This window comes from Anarrhichthys ocellatus, unplaced genomic scaffold, assembly GCF_004355925.1.
Source record: "Anarrhichthys ocellatus isolate YVR2014 unplaced genomic scaffold, GSC_Weel_1.0 scaffold1, whole genome shotgun sequence".
Lineage (NCBI taxonomy): Eukaryota > Metazoa > Chordata > Actinopteri > Perciformes > Anarhichadidae > Anarrhichthys > Anarrhichthys ocellatus.
Genome location: NW_022280031.1, coordinates 14,665,284 through 14,684,634, shown reverse-complemented (window position 1 = coordinate 14,684,634; position 19,351 = coordinate 14,665,284). Strand labels below are relative to the sequence as shown.

At 42.1% G+C, this 19,351-nt stretch overlaps 1 protein-coding gene across 1 annotated transcript; it reads left to right on the top strand.

The window, feature by feature from the left end:
- The first annotated feature begins 1,211 nt into the window (after positions 1-1,211).
- lrrn1 (leucine rich repeat neuronal 1) lies at positions 1,212-13,185 on the top strand. Its single transcript, XM_031853499.1, has 2 exons — positions 1,212-1,523; positions 9,938-13,185. Exon 2 carries the CDS (start codon positions 10,099-10,101, stop codon positions 12,250-12,252), a length of 2,154 nt encoding a protein of 717 aa, XP_031709359.1. The 5' UTR covers positions 1,212-1,523; positions 9,938-10,098; the 3' UTR covers positions 12,253-13,185.
- Positions 13,186-19,351: the final 6,166 nt, after the last annotated feature.

The following is a 19,351-nucleotide window of genomic DNA, read 5'->3' as shown; positions in this document are numbered from 1 at the left end:
GAGGCGGAAAGTGGATTTGAAGAGAGGATTAGGTTCAGATGCTGTGGACTGGAGCGCAAATATTCATCCAGGGTCTCTACTTCAAGCCCTTCACATCTCATTTTTGCTTAGCTGCAGTTGCCATGCACTTTGGGACACAGCAACAGGCAACAAGGGGCAGCACATTCGGCTGATGCAAGTACTATACTGCCAACCAAAGGGTTAATAATCTACTTGTCTCAACACAACCGTGAGCAAATGGATTCTTCAAATAGCGCTAATGCTCTACAGATGTCATCATACATGGTCGCAGGAATGCTAATGGAGCCAGGTTGCTTTTCAGCCTGAGCTCCAGTTTAATGTAATCAGCTGAATTTATATTCAAAGGTCACTGAATGATATTGCTTATCTTAATGGCCTGTGCATATTTCTCGTGTGCGTTCTTATGTATGCCATTTGGCTATGGCATTAATTATGCATGTCACCTGTAGCTGTTATTAACAAGGACACAGCGGTGATATTTGCTAATATTCCCTTTTAATTCAAGTGCCAGCTGGAGAAAGACAATGGTGCATTACATACAGTATTAAATTACTGATGAGCAATGGGCATCATTTTATACACATTGCCCTGTAATTCAGCCTGACGTGTTTATAATCTCTTTAGGAGACTTTGGGATCTTCCCTAGAATTTAAAATGAAGTTCTGCTGCTTGTTGGGGGCTTGTGACGGCCAAACCAATGAATGTGAACTTCGGGCCTCAAATAAGAGAAATTGTTTGTTGTTGCTGTTTGGAAAGGGTATGGCAGAGTTTGCTACAAAACTACATGTTTCGAGGTGAACAGCAAATGTGAAATCTGCTGCTTTCGAGCAGCTACATTTTTCCAGCAAGAATAAAAGTGAAAAAATAAGAAATGCTGAAAAAAATATATATATTAACACAGAGATCACAGAAATCTCGTTTATGCTGTTTTAGTGAGGTTCGTGTAAAGAGGAGGAGGTTGTTTTTTTCACCACTAATGCCATGTAACACCCCCCTGTCTCCCCAACCCCCCTCTTCGCCCTATGCCCCGCCACCCTCTCCTGCCTTTGTTCTCATCACAACAAGCCCGGAGCAGATGGTGCTCTGCTTTGCTTGGCCGACAGTGACAGACAGGCGCTCCCAGCCAATAGGCTGCTGGGGAATCAGCTGACTGGTCTGGACAGCGCCAGGTGTTTTTTTCAATCATTTTTTTTCTTCTCCATCCGTAGGAGGAGCGGGCAGGCAGGCAGGCACAGCGCAGGAATATCGGGTGGTGAGTTGCAGCAGGTTGGAGATCTCCGCTCAAAGACCGCACCATGCATCTCTCCGAGGCGCCTTGTGACTGATTGGATACGCGAGCGACAAATACGCCAGCTGAACCCCCGACTAGGAGACAGGAATATGTGTTCTTACTCTGTTTGATAACGCCGTTCACTCGGCACAATAACACTGATCTTATTTATCGCGTGTGTCTGGATAAAGGACCTGTGCGCTTGGGAACGTCGGACCGGAATGCCATCAAGGTGAGAGACTCCTCAATAAACGAAAGGCATGGTTTTCCACTGTCTGTTAGTTTCTTTACAAGCTGCATTATCTTGGTTGGACCAAAAAAAAAAAAATGTTGTAGTCGGATGCCACATCATGTAAACCCTCAATCACGTTGTTGTTTTTTACGAGTAAAACATTGCATACTTTGTGAATATGTTTCAATTCATTACACATTTCCCTGCGAGGGTGATGCAATGAGTTAGGATACATTTAGGATGCAGACACACTCAAGGGCATGATCAGGGTTTTTTCCAGTTTTTTTTTTTTTTTCTGGTTTGATCACTTGAGGCTTGAAATACGCTCTGAATCCACAGAACAAAATGCATCAAACCGTTTCAATGCGTCAAAACGGTTTTCCACAGCAAACAAACTTTGATCTCGTTGCGGTATATATACTTGCCGCGCCAGCAGCGGGAGCTTGCGTGCGCCACGTCGTGCAAAAAAAAAAAATGTGTGATTTGCATATTAATGTTAAAGTGTGTCGGCAGATGTCTCGATTCCTCCGTCCCACGGGCAAAAAGTCGCCGAGTTCTTGAGACAGACACAAGGCCCTCTGTAGGAGCTGCCGCGGTGAGAATGGGGTTGCGTTGGCAGGGGGTCCATTGTGGTTCACCGACGCTGCAGCTGTTGCGCTTTTGTGATGGGGAGACTGCTGACTTGCATCACTCAACTTCGGGCAGAGGGGACGCACTGTGGAAAGGTTAGGATGATAAAGAGATTTGTTTTTAATGTGTCTGCCCACAGGACTCTGTTTATGACCTCTTTTTAACAACACAAGTGCTGAGAGTCCTCTCTCCTCTGTGGACCTCTGGGTCAAATAAAATGCCTCACAGCATAATAAACAGGAACAAAGAAAACAGCTTTAGTCCCGGTTGTTTCTCATATTAAGACTTTCTTAAGATTGTTGCAGCCAAATCCCCGGATATGTCTCATTGGATCAGAAGCTGTTTAATTCTCTCAAACTTCGTCTTGGTTGGTGCTGCACTGCTGTCTTCTCACAGAGCACATCTCTAAGCCAGCAGGAGACTAAATCACTCTTTAAAAGTGAATGAGCAAGAAAGGGCAGATCACCTGATTGATTTTTCTCTCTCTTCAAACAAGAGGGCATCCTGCCTCACATGGACAAAGTAGGCAGACACACACGGCATACTGCGTACTGAGGCACACACTCAAGATGTCTATTTTCTTTTGAGCTTGATCATGACGATTTAGTGTGACAATAGGGCGTGTGTTGCAGGCAGGTGTCTGTGGGGGGGGGGGGGGGGGTCAGAAACAGCAGGGGTCATGGGGGGGGGGGGGGGGGGCGCCACCCCCACCAACATTTAGGTCCCGAGGGTATAAGGCATGGCGTGGAGGGGGCGGGTGGGTTATTGAGCTCAGGCCTCTCGCACCATTATTCCTAGAAGAAGGGCTGAGGCATTAACCCTTTGTCCTCTGTGGGCTTCCAGACAGACACAGCTCAGCTCACCCTGCTGTTATGACATTTGTTACCGGACAGATATTTCAGAGACACACCTGTGCCGCACCTTCGGCTCTGGGGAACGGGGGTTTGTGTGTGTGTGTGTGTGTGGTTGGACAGCAGGAGCCCCCCGTGGGCGGCTATCCGTGGTTCTTAACACCCAGAAAGGTGACGGATAAGGAGTGGATCAGGCCCAACCGCCTGCATCACAACCCTGAAGGACATTTACCTCACTTAAACACCATTGAAACGCAAGAAATACTGGAAGATCAGCAAGTTAGTTTATGTGCAAATACTAGAAGATGGAAGAGGTGTTTGCCGCATTTATTGTTGCTGGTTGGTGGTAATTTCTGGTGGTTCAATCCCCAACTCCTCCAGTCCACAAGTGTCCTCGACCAAGACACTGGACCCTGAAGTGCTCCCCCAATTTATATTGATTTAATCAAAATGCACAAAGCTTCCTTTGTGAAAATAGCTGCTCCACCCGTTCCCATTTAATCTGGTTCAGTTCAACCCGTATGTTAGGCATTAAAAATAAACAAATGTAATGGCCCTCGCCATTCAAAGTTAAGGATAAGTATTATTGTCATCGTAAAAAGATACAACAAACTTAAGTTATCGACTCATCAGTCAGTACAGCAGCAACAAGGTAAAAAATGTATAAAAACAACAGATGTGGCCTAATCATGAAATTCATGACAAATAACTTAAATTTAGTTGTGTTATTTTGCACTTTAAAAGGCCTCTATCTTCAATGATCTTTTAGGAGGGATAGCAGTGTTTCGAATACGATTACACTGCAGTTTGATGTTCTCACCATGAAACCTTTACTAGCGGTCGTTCCACCAAGGCGTTGTTGTATAACTCCGTTGATACTTATGCTTCCTGGTTCAACGTGAACCAGTTTGACAGGTGCGGCAAACAAGCGGCTGTAAAATCAATACCACGAGTGTCTCCGATGACCAAGTGGCCCAGTTCCTCTAACCAGGGGAGACCTAACGTGAATCATCCAATGTGAAAGCAGCCAGCATGCACACCTCACACTTACTCACACAAAAGAAAGGGAGAGCGTTAGAGGCAGGTGTGAGAAAAAAGCATCACGACAACCCATTTGGAGCACATTGAAGTCCTGATTCCCCCATCGTCCGTAGGAAATATGATATGGCTTCATGCGAGGTGTAACTGTTTGTGTCTGATTGGATACATGGTTTCCCAAGAGGCTGTAAAATGAGTGTTTCTCTATTCATTCTGGTGTTCAGATGGAGACGGATAAAGAAATCCGAGACAGTTGAGGTTTCACTTCATATATTAGGCGTGTTTTCTCTTCATTTAGCCTTCTTTTCACGGCACCAGCCTGTTCTGCGTATTCCCCCTCGTTGAGCTGCTGTCACTCAGGTTCTGTCATCTAATTCAGGAGCGTTTGTCATCTATTTTGTTCAATTTGTGACAAGATGTGTTTATAGGCTCCCCGGGGTTGTTTATCTCACCTTCTCCACCTGTAATTTGTTTTCCCTCATTTCTGTTTTTATCTTTTTTTTTTCTCTTCTTTTAAAAAAAAACAACAGACGAGTAGACTAGAGCTCGAAGGCAAACCAGAGCCAGCGGTGTTATCCACGCGTCTCCCGAGGGTGCCCTAATGCAAGATTCTTGTTATCCAGTTGAAATCACATTTTCATTTTCTCATGTCACTCTCAGTTCTTATTGCATTCAAGGAAGGATTTCCTTGACGATGACCCTGAGTGTCCTCAGACTGACGTGGATAGGAATTTAAAAAACAAAAAGTCTCTTGGACTTGGACATGCCTACAATCAGAGTGGTTTAGATGGAGACTTAAAGGCACATCTACCATCCCTCACATATCAACCTGGATTATTTAATTTTGATACGCAGAAGAAAATGATGACTGTCTTCTCATTAGTACTCATCACAGACATGTTTTTCTACAGTTCAGAAAGAAAACTGTATGTTCAATCCCTCTCCTTCTAGTTAAGATGGTAACCATTATCATACACTGGCACAACAAAGATGAAATGAGGCTGTTGTACTGGCAAGTAATAAGAAAATGGTTGATACTGTGTCACCAATCTGTTTGGATATTTTTAGGCCATGTCTAGATGAAGTGACACCTTTGAACTTTCGTCAGGACGCCAATTAACAAGCTGGATCACCATAAGTGACAGTTTCTCAAGTGGACACGACAGGAATCGGGCATGCGATGAAAGTGGGCAGTTACATGGCTGCCAGGTTTGTTCAGGGCTGAAATGGCAGCCTACAGTTCGTGTGTATGTGTGATCACAGTAACTTTATTCATTCATTCCATGAAAAGTTTCCCAGCTTTGGAGGTAACCCATTGAATTAAGATCCACTGTAGAGCAATTCTGGCCAAATACAACACCAAAAACCTGAGGCCTGAAACTATCTTGAATCCACATTTTTGCGACTTTAATTCAGGAAAAACGTAGTCGACTGACAGCATTGTGTATGTAGCACCTGCAGCCATTAAACACCATGACATTATGCAATAGCTAAGGACGATAGGTGGTGATTCTTCAGTAGGAAATAGTTCCCAATTAATAGTGACGGCTCTAGATTATCAAGAATAATCTTGGCTTGTGTGAGAATAGTATCCATCAACGGCACACTCAAAAAACGTCTGTACCTAGTTTGCATGAAGTCTGCCGTGTTGTTGTGTCACCACCGACATCATCCAGTGTGATATTTCACAACGGATACATCTATTAACCAATGGATTTTCAAAGGAAACATAATGGAGCTGTTGGTGTTTATTTCAAGTATCCCATTCACAGGTTCAAAGGTGGCCGTGGTGACAACCTCTGGGTTGTTTCCTGTTTCCTGCCTTTGGTGTTGTGTTGAGTGTTCTTCCACCTGCTGTGTGCTTTAAGCTCTCCTGTTGCTCTGGGACTCCGATCACAATGGACCTGTGAAGCCTGCGTGTCAGGATGTCCCAGGCAGCTTTTAGTTGTTGTTAAAAAATCAAGCAGTATCAACAGGATGTTGACACAGTTTTTTTTTTCCAGTCTTTTAAGTGCTCATAGTTGCATCAGAACAGCATTCTGTTTATTTATTTATTTTTTTCAGCTAACCTATTTTTCACTTTGAAAAGTGTGTCATAGTTTGTGTGTTCAGTATTAAATGCGATCAGAAGCTTCTTAATCTTACACTGCACTAAGGGGAGCACAGACAAAGCTGTCAGCGTTTACCAAATGGGGAGAATCTAAGATTAACCCCATTTGTGGTAAATAGTGGGCTGCAGAAATGAGTCCCTAAACACGGAAATGAGTTGGCACTTTGACACTTCCCAATCCCTCGTCTCAAAGTCGATGGGTTTTTGGTTATATGCCTGGAATAGGGTCTGTGGTTAACACAAGCTTAAGAGATTTTAATATTTTGATCTACGATATAAGTAAATAAATACCCCTGTGGGGAATTGTGAAGCTTTTATGTGTCCTAGAAAAGGCGGCTGGTAACAAGTAGCTAAATGAGACTACGAAACATCATCACTAACGCTAGTCCTCCTTTAGCTTAGTGGTGACGTGAACATTGGCCCCGGGACTGCAGATGAAAAATAGCCTCTTGGCTAACTCTGGCGCATTTACAGGAATGTGTTATTAATGTGCACTGTCCCTAACCAAATAAACCAATAAATAAATAAATAAAGTCATGTGACCGTGGTGTAGTTGGTTTGTAGCGTAGCGTTAGCTTTCTACTTCTGCAGATCGCATTCACACTTCAAAAATCCTAAAAGTGGTGTTCATTTATGAAGATTATCTTGCTCAACAGAAAAAGTGTAAGTATCATAAACTTGTGTTTGCCACAGCGATTGCTTTCTGCAATAATACAAAAACGCAATGGAAAAATCAAATGTTTGTTAAGAGAACCAGTGTGATGCTAACTTCTGGGTTGGCCTATAAAAACATGTCGTCCCTACAGCAATCTACTGATGAGGAAGATTGTGAGAGCAGAAAATTGTGTATTTATTTCTCTGGCTTACAATCTTAATGCATTGTATATTTTTAAAGCCAATTCAACCAACAATGTAAGAAAAAGTCCAAAGGTGCTCAGTTGCATTTATTCACAGTTTATATCTTTTCAATTAAAACAATCATTTTGTTGTATTGATTCATTTCTGTCAATTATTTACTTCCTGAATATGCCTTTTAGTTTGACTTCAGTCTGCTAAAAAAAAAGTAAATTATCATCAATAAAAATGCAGTCACTTTTTCAGTCTAACCCAAAAGAAAGCCAACAAAACAACATTTTAAATGTAAACTATGCATGTGTAACAGAGTTAAAGAAAAGATTTTCACATTTTTCTGTTTGTTCTATTTGCTTTCTATTTTTATTTGTATTCTTATTTTGAGAAAGAAACTTTCTATGTGGTTTATTTTAATGGGATGATTGTGGTGCACTGACAGAACAGACTACAAGAATGTTGAAACGTTTTTGTCAATACTATATCTTGTATTATATTATTCTCTATTGATAAAATTACAAACAAACGCGTAAGGAATCATTTTCATAATGAGATTACCAATGAATTAACACTCCATCTTTATGCTGGATGTGTCTCAGAGTTCACTGATATGTTGCTTTTAATTAAAGTGCTAAGTGACCTGTTTCTCTCCTCTGGGTTTGAATCCAGTACACCGCCTCAAGCTAATCTCCACTTCAGTATCTCCATCCACTAATCCTGACTGGCACAGCGATCGTCACAATATACAGTGCTTTAGCTTAAAGACAAGATACTGTGCTATCCCTGTTACACCCATGCTCCGCCCTTTCCCATAGGGAATCCCCAGTATAGGAGGAACATCTTTCTGTCTCCCTGCTGCTGTTGCCAGGCAGTTTGCATTCAGATGAATTAGATCAGCTCTCTTGTTTGAAAGCCTCTTAAGTGCTATCTTCTTAAGCTGGTGTTGACCATAAAGCTGTGTGGTGGAGAAGGTCGTGGTACTGGGGTGCTGCCGTATGGCTCAGCTTAGGGTGGGTTGCCTCTTTTAGTAAATATACTTAAATAGACCTAATCGAGTATTGGGATCTCTGTTGCTGTAGGATACTGCGAGTGCACAGGCTTGTTAAACACGTGCTGGCAACCTAATCCTGTTAGTAAACAATGGTGAGGGATAAAACTGTTGCATGGGAACAGTATGTCTATATACAGTAATTGCATGTAAACAGAATTATTGAGTGACTGAGACACATCTCTTGTAAATGAGATGAAAGGCATGGGGTACTCCAAATCCTCCTAACAAGACTGAGAGTGAGGCACTGTAAGGGTGTTTGGGCACAATGGTTCTTTGAGCTAAATGCTAATCTCAGCATGCGGAAATGCTTATAATGACAATGCCAGCATGTTGATGTTTAGCAGGTATAATTTTTACCATGTTCGGTACATGGTACCTCAATATAATTAGGTACACAAAGAGAATCCTCTCAAAAACACATCAATCCCAAAGCTTGGCAGTGCAGAGACAATAATACACCTACAAGTAAACCGGAAACATATCACAAATATATAAAAAATAGTTGTAAGTATTATGAAAGGAAACATTAAAATAGCCATAAATGTCTTGACAAAATTCCATGGCAATCTGTCTGATAGTTGTTGAGATATTTCAGTCTGGACCACGGTGGTGGACTGACAGACCTTCACTGCCATCCCGAGTGTAAAAAAAATATAATGCCCATCCATTTATAGATAGAGTTTTAGAATGTATCAGTGGCATTGAGTACTGTGTTTTGTTTTCCAGAACCAACGCTTTATCTTCAGTTACTGGAGTAAGTGTGCTAAACAGATGCCCATTGTACCTCTCAGGAGCTTGCATTTGATGAACAAAGCCACTGAGCTCGACCAGAGATTCTAGTCCTCCAAAAGCCCACTGCTGAAATCCCGTTTGTAGTCACCAGTATTAGAGTTAAAGAATGCTGCTCAAAGTTTTGACAATATTCCTTCTGTACCCAGTCATCCCGGAAAAAATCGCAGGCCTGCTGAAAACTTCTTTTTCATGTTTGCCCTAAATTCAAAATGCTGAAGACGTTGCATTAAAAATGAAGATGTGCATATTTTTTATTTTTTTGCTTTCTCTGAGGCATGGCACATACAAATATCTCATAGTGTTTAATGATGTTCGGAGAAGCTAATGATCAAGTCCGTATGGGCCTGTTGGATAGATGAAAGCCCTCAGTGGAGTCAGATTTGTTTCCAAGTCGTTCAGAGCACTGTTTTGTGCGGGCATTGTAATGAGCTGAACTTGCATTTTCTCAAAATTGTTGATGCTGCACATAACTCAGTCTCACAAGGATAGTGGAGAAGCAATTGTTGTTCGTCAGTCTGTTGTCTTACGTAATTGCTTCATTTACAAGAAACATGAAAGATTATGTTATAATCCAGTAATTGCTACATACAGAAATACTAAGTCTACACTCATGCTGCTCTGTAAGGCTGTACTTAGACAAAGTAGTGCTTTGAGCTAAATAGTAACGCCAACATGCGAACATGTTCACAATAACAGTGGTAGCATGCTGATGTTATTAAGGTATTTGTTCATAAACCAAAGTATTAGACAAATTAACATTTTGACATGATGGTGGGGCTAAATTTCATGGCAGTACATTTAAAAGTTGCTGAGATATTTCACTCAAAACCACAATTGTCAAACTGAAGAAAAAAATTAAAGGGACCACCAAAGTTATGCAAATGTATTCTCTAAGAACATGAGTGTCTGTACGGAATTTCAAGGCAATCTATCCAATAGTTGTTGAGATACTTTAAGTCTGGACCAAAGTGGTGGACCGACAGTGACAGACCAACATTGCGAGCATTGGTAGCAATGTACACTTTTCAATATAAAAATATGTTTGACACTGTTTTCTGTACAATGACATATATGCTTTGTGTTTGTTTCCCAGATTACTCTGGGGGTACAAGATCTTGAGGTAAATTTCTACCCTCCTTCAACCCCCTACTGGACTTCACTGGACTGAAAGACCTAATCAGCGGAAAGTCTGGTTGATGACTGTAACGCACTCTCTCCCAAATTCATCTGGCCCTCCTCCTGTCCTACCCCAGCATGGCTAGACGGAGGTTAGACTGCTTACTTCTAGGCCAGGTGTTTGCTGGCCTGATGCTGGTATCGATAGGACTATCCTACATCCAGAACAATGAGTGCCCCCAGCTGTGTGTATGCGAGATCCGGCCCTGGTTTACCCCCCAGTCCACCTACAGAGAGGCCATCACTGTGGACTGCAATGACCTTCGCTTAACACGTATTCCGGGAAACCTCTCCAGTGACACTCAGGTTCTCCTCCTACAAAGCAACTACATTGCCAGGACCATTGATGAGCTGGAGCAGCTGTTCAACCTAACTGAGCTGGACTTGTCCCAGAACAACTTCAGTAGCATTCGAGATGTTGGCCTTTTCAATATGTCCCAGCTCACCACGCTTCATCTAGAGGAGAACCAGATCATGGAAATGCCAGATTACTGTTTGCAGGACCTCAGCAACCTGCAGGAGCTCTACATCAACCACAATCAGATCAACACAATCTCTGCCAATGCCTTCACTGGGCTCCACAACCTGCTCAGGCTTCACCTCAACTCCAACAAAATTAAGACCATCAGCAGCCAGTGGTTTGAACCCACACCCAACCTAGAGATCCTCATGATTGGGGAGAACCCTATTGTTGGAATAATGGACTTTAATTTCAAGCCACTGGGCAATCTTAGAAGTCTGGTTTTGGCTGGGATGGATTTGACAGACGTCCCTGGAAATGCCTTTGTGGGACTTGACAATCTTGAAAGTCTCTCTTTCTATCACAATAAGCTGGTCCAAGTTCCCCAGAGAGCCCTCCAGAAACTACCTAACCTCAAGTTCTTGGATTTGAACAAAAACCCAGTCCACAAGATTCAGGAAGGAGATTTCAAGAACATGCTGAGACTGAAGGAGCTGGGTATAAACAACATGGGAGAGCTGGTTTCTATTGACCGGTACGCGCTGGACAATCTTCCTGAGCTCACAAAACTGGAGGCTACAAACAATCCCAAGTTCTCTTACATCAATCGTCAGGCCTTTCGTGATGTCCCAGCCTTGGAGAGTCTAATGCTGAACAACAACGCTCTGAATGCCCTCTATCAATCCACTGTGGATTCTCTCCCCAACTTGCGTGAGATCAGCATCCACAGCAATCCTCTGCGCTGTGACTGCGTCATTCAGTGGATGAGCTCCAACAAAACCACCGTCCGTTTCATGGAGCCTCTGTCCATGTTTTGTGCCATGCCAACAGAAGTAAGGGGTTTGCATGTGCGGGAGGTGCTGCAGAATAATTTAGCAAACCAGTGCCTGCCCTTGATTTCCCATGATACTTTCCCCAGCCACCTCAACCTTGACATCGGCATGACCCTGGACTTGGACTGCAGAGCCATGTCCCAGCCTGAGCCTGAAATCTACTGGGTGACACCAATGGGGAACAAGGTAATGATGGACACCCGATCTGACAAGTACAGCCTCAGCAATGAAGGGACATTGAGAATTTCTCATATTCAAGAAGAAGACTCTGGCAGATATACCTGTGTGGCTCAAAATTCAGAGGGAGCTGACACAAGAGTCACAGCTATACGGGTGAACGGCACTCTGTTGGACAGCGCTCAGCTAATGAAGATCTACGTCAAACAAACAGAATCTCACTCTATCCTTGTCTCCTGGAAAATAAATTCCAACGTAATGACCTCCAACCTCAAGTGGTCATCTGCCACTGTGAAAATAGACAACCCACATATTACTTACACAGCCAGGGTACCCGTGGATGTCCACGAGTACAACCTTACGCATTTACAACCAGCAACTGAGTACGAGGTGTGCCTCACCGTCTCTAACATCCACCAACAAACACAGAAGTCGTGCGTGAATGTGACGACGAAGCAGGCAACCTTCGCTGTGGAAATATCTGACCAAGGGACCAACACCGCTCTTGCGGCAGTCATGGGAACGATGTTTGCAATCATCGGTCTGGCCTTTCTGGGAGTGTACATTGCCAGGAGGTGGAAGAGGAAAAACTATCACCATTCTCTGAAAAAGTACATGCAGAAAACCTCATCAATACCGCTGAACGAGTTGTACCCTCCTCTTATCAACTTGTGGGAGGCAGACAGTGAGAAGGAGAAAGAGGGCTCATCCGAGACCAAACCCAGTCAGGTGGATACCACACGCAGCTATTACATGTGGTGAGAGCTACTACCCAGTGGGAGATACAGAGACATGTTTCTTTTAGGAGCACAAATATACATACTTGCTTCTTTGTGTAATTGAACTAAGTCATTTTTTTCTTTCATGTTTCCAATTTGTTTTCATTCGTTTCTCGGAGACTTGCTCTTTAAAGCAATTGACGTACTGAGATTTTCACATCTTTAGTTTAGCATATTGCCTTTTTACCTCTCGCCCATTTTCACACACAATATGGCAGCTTTGTTTAGCTCCCTGGACTTAGTAGTCACTGTGCTTTATTTTTAGAACTTGTTTAATGAACACAGCATGAGCATTGTCATGGATTCAGTATACGCAAGCAACAGAAAAGCTGAAATCCAACCTGTTTTTGACATGTTTCTATGGCAGAACTGTTAGAAACTGCCTTTTTTTTCCTCTTGTAAAACAGTTTCACTGTTGACTGTTGTGCACTGAAATATATCTACTAATTTGTCTATCAACTGAAATATAAGCTGACAAAATACGTTTAGACTTGATATACTGTCTATTGAATAATGTTAGCAATTCCTCTGTAATGTTGTATCAGCTACGACTTAATTTACTTTTTGTACATTCAATGATTATAATAACATAATAAGTATGTTTGATTTTGACTTTTAAGTTTGCAGATCAGCTACTGTGAACCAGCAATAGAAATATGAATGTTATGAACTAGGTGAATAGATGTAAGGCTTTTTCAATTTCTTAAACATTTCTTTTCTTATTTTGCTAGAATATGTCTACAATCACTGGTTTTGTTGTGATTTACACACACAAACATGTTGTTTATTGGGGAGCAAGTTAAATAAAATCGTCTTTCCTCATATTTTCTAAATGATGATTTCAACACCAAGTGTCATTTTTACATATAGAAAGTGTATACTGTATATTTAATAAATATGCTTTGGAGAAACAGACATTTAGAGGTTGAAAGTAAATATTTAAAAGCTTTGAATTGTTGCAGAGGAAAACCATCATCCCATATTAATGTTAGGATTTTATTAATTTCAGTGTGTTGAGCGTAGCTGTAGGTGTTTGGTTACAACCTTACTGGAGATAAAGAGAGAATGGAAGATGCAGACTGCAGTGTGTTTGCCTATGCAAAAGCAATTATCAAAGAACAATTTAAATTCTAGGCCCGGTACAATATAATCACTGCACAATATGCCTCGGAGTACATACAGTAACTTCAAAAACAAAGAAATTTGTCACTCAAAACCAAGACAGTGGATGTTTTGCCAGCATGTTTTGTTCACTGTCTGTTTAATTATTGCAGACATACCTCTGTATCTCCAAAGCTTTAGAGAGGAAGCAACACAGGCTAAATAATTCAGCTGAGACACGATTGAAGGAAATGGTGATTATAGATAACAGTTACAGCAAGTACAGACTGCAGCAATATTTGGCACCAAGCAACAATGCTATAATCCGCCAAATGTTTTACATTTTCATAATTTTGTATTGTTTGTGGAATGGAATGTACAGTACTCTTTCCTTAAAATGACATGAAACAACCGTTCTCTGCAAGATCGACAGTAATATGTTGAGTCCGCCACAATGCAAATCCTAATCTCAGTGGCTCAGTGTCTAGACGAGTGGATCTCCAGCGGTGGCCCAGATGTTGACTGACAGATCTGGGCTTTGTGGTGCAATCAAACGATGTCCGTTTAGTCTCCCCTGACAACGTGATTATTCTCGTGCACGATGTCTCCTGTGAAGTAACTGTAGTATAAGCAGTTAATGAATGATTAGCGACATAATGTACAAATAATATAACACACTGGTAATGACATCTTTATTCACATACACATTTATAAACCCAACCTCATAATTTGTTGACAAAACTATAAACATTTAAAAAGTCTGCTTAAAGCTACATCAGTGTGTTATAAACAATGTATTAATTGTTCATAAATGCTATTAAATTATATACTAATTAGGTGGTTCAAGTAAATGTGTTACGGATACACAGTATACGTACCAGATGAAGTCCCTTGACTCTTAATGTCACACTATTGTCAGTAACTTACAAGGCTTTGTGTGCATTGTGCATCAAGTCTCATTCTGCTCTGCTTCTCATCGTGTATAGAGATGTCAGGAGATGCTGCAACAAGAATGTCAGTGAATGTCACGCACCCTTTAGGGAGACCTGTGTCCTGTGCTGAGAATGATGGACAGCGGAGGGCCAAGCAGCAGCAGGCTGGCATTTGTTAAACCTGCACATTGAAACTGCTACGCTTTGAAAAATCCGCCGCCGTCCTTTCATCTGCACAGAACGGACGAGCCTTTTACGCGGTCTCAGTGGGTAGCCTAGTAACAGACCGGAAATCAGCTCATTGGGACAGCTATCAATGAGAGCTTTTCAAAGCGCGTGCCGGAGCCTGCACCGTGTCCCATCCCAGTGGCCTGTTTCCATGACAACCCCTCCCTCCATCCTCCTGCAGGTGCTCGCAGCCAAGAGAGAAGTCCCCAGAGCCTGAAATAACACGGACAAGGTCAACACCCCGCAGGTGGGAAACCACTTAAACATCATGTACGCTTTCAAAGGTGTGGAGCGAGAAAAGCTGCATCTTTCCACTGAAGGTGAAGTAGAATGGCTCCGTGCCTCTTTTTTTCCCCGCCATGCTTTTAGGTGAACTATGTAAAACTGCAGCTGAAGACGGGATGGATACTGTACGTGAAGTAAGATGTCGTCGTGCAAATATTTGCACAGTTCTAACAGCCTCCAGAGGGACGCTTCCTCTCAATGTTCAGCTGATTTCCAACATACGTAATGTAATTTCTGCCCAGTGAGAAGGCTGGAGGCAAGTCTGAGCCAGAACCTGAAGCTCTCCATCCACTTAAAGCCTAAAAGATTGAGTGCCCGCTTTAGAGAGCAGATGATAAACCAGAGAGAAGGTGAAGGAGTAGTTGAACTTTGAGCACGGGAGAATGCATTCAAATGAAATCCGTGTCACTGTTAACCTGCATACACGGCTAGCAGCGCAGCTCTTCTGCTCCTGACATACAGTGAAGTTTCTGATATGATTGTTATTGACCATTTGCTGAGCTCCGCCCCCCTAAATTACTGTTGCTATGCCTGCTAAGCCTTCCTTTGTCAAACAACAAACAACAAACCATGTAGTTTACAGAGATAATTGCCACTCAGTTTTCAATGAGGTCCTTGATTTCAGAAAGAGGGAGACAAAAGCAGTTTCTTATTTCTAGCCAGTCCATTTTGCTGGCTGCAATGATAACTGTCGCTAGCAGATTTTACTAGCTGAAATTGGGTCTTCAATTTGCACTATATGACTGTACATGCAACACATTATTTGACAAAAATGCGTCAAATAATGCAACCTGGCCAGTTGCCTTAAGCTTCAAACTGTGACGCTCTACCTACCCCTCTAGCATCATTTTTGCACGTGTCAGTGACAGCGGTTCCATATACAGCCGTTACATGCATTGCATCTTTTCAAAATAAACTTCCGTCTTCACAGGAAGTTGTGTTTAGGCAACATAACCACTTAGTTAGCTTAAGGAAAAGAGCGTTGTTGACATTAATTTGACTGACTAACGACTCACGTGACTATGACCAATGTTATGACCAATTAGTGTGTTTCTTGAGCGAGAGTTTCAAGAAGGACATTTGTCCTATAGTGATAAATATAACTATTGCAGCCAGCAGGGGAAACCATGTGGTGCCTGTCTGAGACTGTAATTAAAATTGTCTGGCAGGCAAGAAAAAAAAGGATATACTGACATTCTAAAAAATATGTGATTAATACAAACACTCCTCTTGTTATAAGATTCACAGACACCTTCATATGATACAGTCAGCAGCTGAGTGAATCCCACACACTGGAATAAACTTTTACAATCTGTTATCTAAAATTGATTAAGTAATACCAGCCACTGTAAGTGAAACCCTAATAGCCACTCTGCATGACTCCTACTCAAAGGAGAGGAAATATGAAACATCCTCTTATGAATACACCAATGACATGAATCGCCACTTCCACCAAGGTCACTTTTGGCAGTGGAGCTGGTGATGTATATCTCTCCCTAATTGACAGGTGCTTCTTCACTCAGGCGAGATCACGCTCTGTTGGGAAGGTGAAGTGATGATGATGATGCGGTGATGACACCAGTCTTTCTTCTCTTCGTATTGGGGAGACTTCTAGGTTGATGATGCAGTTCTCACAAAAGGCAAAAATATCTGAACCAATTTTTCCTGCTGAGGTTCACAGTTTCAAGGAATTACACTGTGCAGAAAGCATTGTTGTGTATGTATTTCTTCAGCACAGCGCGCCCTTGCATGACTAGTTCCACTGTAACCTTTGAAGTTGAAATCGTAATCTTACTTAAAAAAAAACAAAAAACACAAGAGCCTCCTTCAAAGCTGAGTGCTGTTATAGGCAGCTAAGTATGTGAGTCGGCAAGTGAGAAAAGCAGAAAGCATTTCCCTGCCTTTGGTAATCCACACAGCACTCAGCTTTTGATGGATCAGAGTGCCCTGGCTCATTGCAACCTGTATTTGAATGAGGTCCACTCTGAAAGAAGAGGTGATCACCAACACGGTTCAACAGCAGGTCGCCTCACATAGATTGTTTTTCCAAGACAATGAGGAAATATGCATAACCAAAGTTATCGTGGCCCTGCCTCGGTTATTTTGATTGTTGTGGGGAGAGTGTGGGTGTGACTTCACACCTCTCCCTGAGAGCTCCCCGCTGTCCTGCAGAGACAGCACCTGTGAGCCGGTTCTGTTATTATTAACTAACTCCCACACAGAGATAAATTTAACTACTCGCAAAAAGTGCTTGTTACCCAGCGAGGATATGATGGTTGACGCTGTGCAGAAGGTGGTGAAGTTGAGGCTGCTGGGTTTGCTCGAGCTCAGCTGGACCGTGAGCTTTTAATGGTGAACCCATAGGCATGAAATCAAGTGTTTGATGCTGTATATCCTATAATCTCCACACTGCAAGGTACGCAACTCAAAGTCCGTGGGGGTTTAGGGCTGCCCCGCTGTCAAATCATCAAGTGTTTGAGGGCTCTCTCAAAGACATATTGAGCCCTTTAATTAAGCCCTTTCCATGAGTTCGCATTTCTGCAGACTTTGCCTGAGGGAATTACCCACAGTTCATAGCGTTGTGACGTTAAACACGGGTTTCCCATGTGCATGAAAAAAAAGGTAATGAAGAAAGATTAGAGCACATGGGTGTTTAGCCTGGCATATTGAATTCACACAAAACCATTGACATCAAGGATTTAAGATGGAACATAAAAACTACATTACACACCTGGTTTATTGATCAACCGTTTCTTTTCATTTTGTTATTGAAGCTGTTCTGACAGAAACTACTAAATAGCTTATTTAACAGATAACGACGGCCAACTGTTGGCCTGGTGCGTCAGACTTTAGTAGATGAATTATGTATACATGGGTTTTCAGACCATTGTGTCAACACCTGCAGGACGTCAATGTGTTTGATGTTTCTGGGAGATGTACTTTCCCGGCTCAGGTTTGAAGGCATGGACATCATTTCCCGGCAAGGTAAACACCAATCTATAAAAAGATATGCGCATACATTCGTTTTTTCTATCAGAATACAATCAGCGCATTCCAGGAATGGTGACCGAACAGTGGAAAACGATTATGAAAATGGTGGGGGGGGGAATGCAGTCTCTCTGGGGGCAATGAGGCAATGAGTTCCACCGCTGTCAACAAAACATGAATTACCTCATTGTTGTGGGACTTCTCTCCACAGTCTGGAGAATCTGATCCAGAGTTGGAGCTGGTTGGACGTGTGACATCGTTGCTTATTTTAGCCTTTACTAACACAAAAATTCAATTTGGGTAATGGAGAAAATGTTAGTTTAACTTGTTGTTGTGTGTTTCTTTTACTCGCAGGACTTCGTTGTGATAAGATAATTGCTTCTATATACTATCTGAATAATGGAGGCGTATGGGAAGTATCACAACACACGTGTGAAGACGTAATGCATTTCGGTAATCTCAATCATCTGTTAAGTGCGTGATGAATTGTTGGACCGATTGTTCTGGTGTATTCTCCCAGGGCCCAATTAAACAGCTTCGCTTTTTGCCTGCAGCATACTGTAAATGTGAATGTGTGTTAAGTCTCACTGCTGACACAACGGCTTGGCGCTTATTTCCATCTCCTATACTGTCACGGCTGTCTTTATTCAAACAAGCGTACAGGAAGTCACAGTCCATGGAAAATATATACAAGAATATACAAGTCTGCAGAATAAACAAAAGACTATTTTAATAAGCACGCTCATTGTGGTTTCAATCAGAGAACAATTTTACCGACAACACTCCATTTTGTCTGTCATGAAGGTTGAAACAATATCGGGACAATTCAATCAGAGGTGGCCTCGCTCCATTCCTCTATTGATTGCCTGGTCATTAAAGCAGTACGAAATGTTCTCCTATCTGTGCTAATGTGTGTGTGTGTGTGTGTGTGTGTGTGTGTGCTGACAGTAAGTGGCCACACACATGCGTGTGCTATGTTTGCATTTGTGCGTCACTGTTACAACCAAATAAAGATGCCAGATTTCAGCTTTGAATAGCAATATTTTCAACACATTTTGGCGTGACCTTATGCTGCCTCTGACCTTTCCTCCAGCACAAAGGTGACATTAGAAAGCGGGTCAGAAAAGGTCGACCATCTGCTGACTTCGAAAATCCAAACGGGTCTTGCCCCTCATTTACATGAAAACATGAGTTTATTCTGTTAGGAAGGCAGTGTGCAACTTTTATGATACGACAAAGTATCTCGGAAGTGTTAAGTTCTGAGACAAAAGGCCTCGATTTTTACTCATCAGGCATTTCTGAGCTTAGAGTTATGAATGGATTGGTCAGGATTGAGGCTTAAACTATTTTTGTTAGCCATTTATTAGCCATTAACCATTCAGTTTAAGTTCAAAGACAAATATTTTTGAAGTAGATTTAAAAATATATAAAGAACAGTGAATTGTCTTTATTATAACACATTTCTGTCTGACTATATGACCCAATAGCAAATATTTGTACAAATGAGCACATAGGTTACAAAAACAAGTTGCCTTCCGTTGTTCAAAA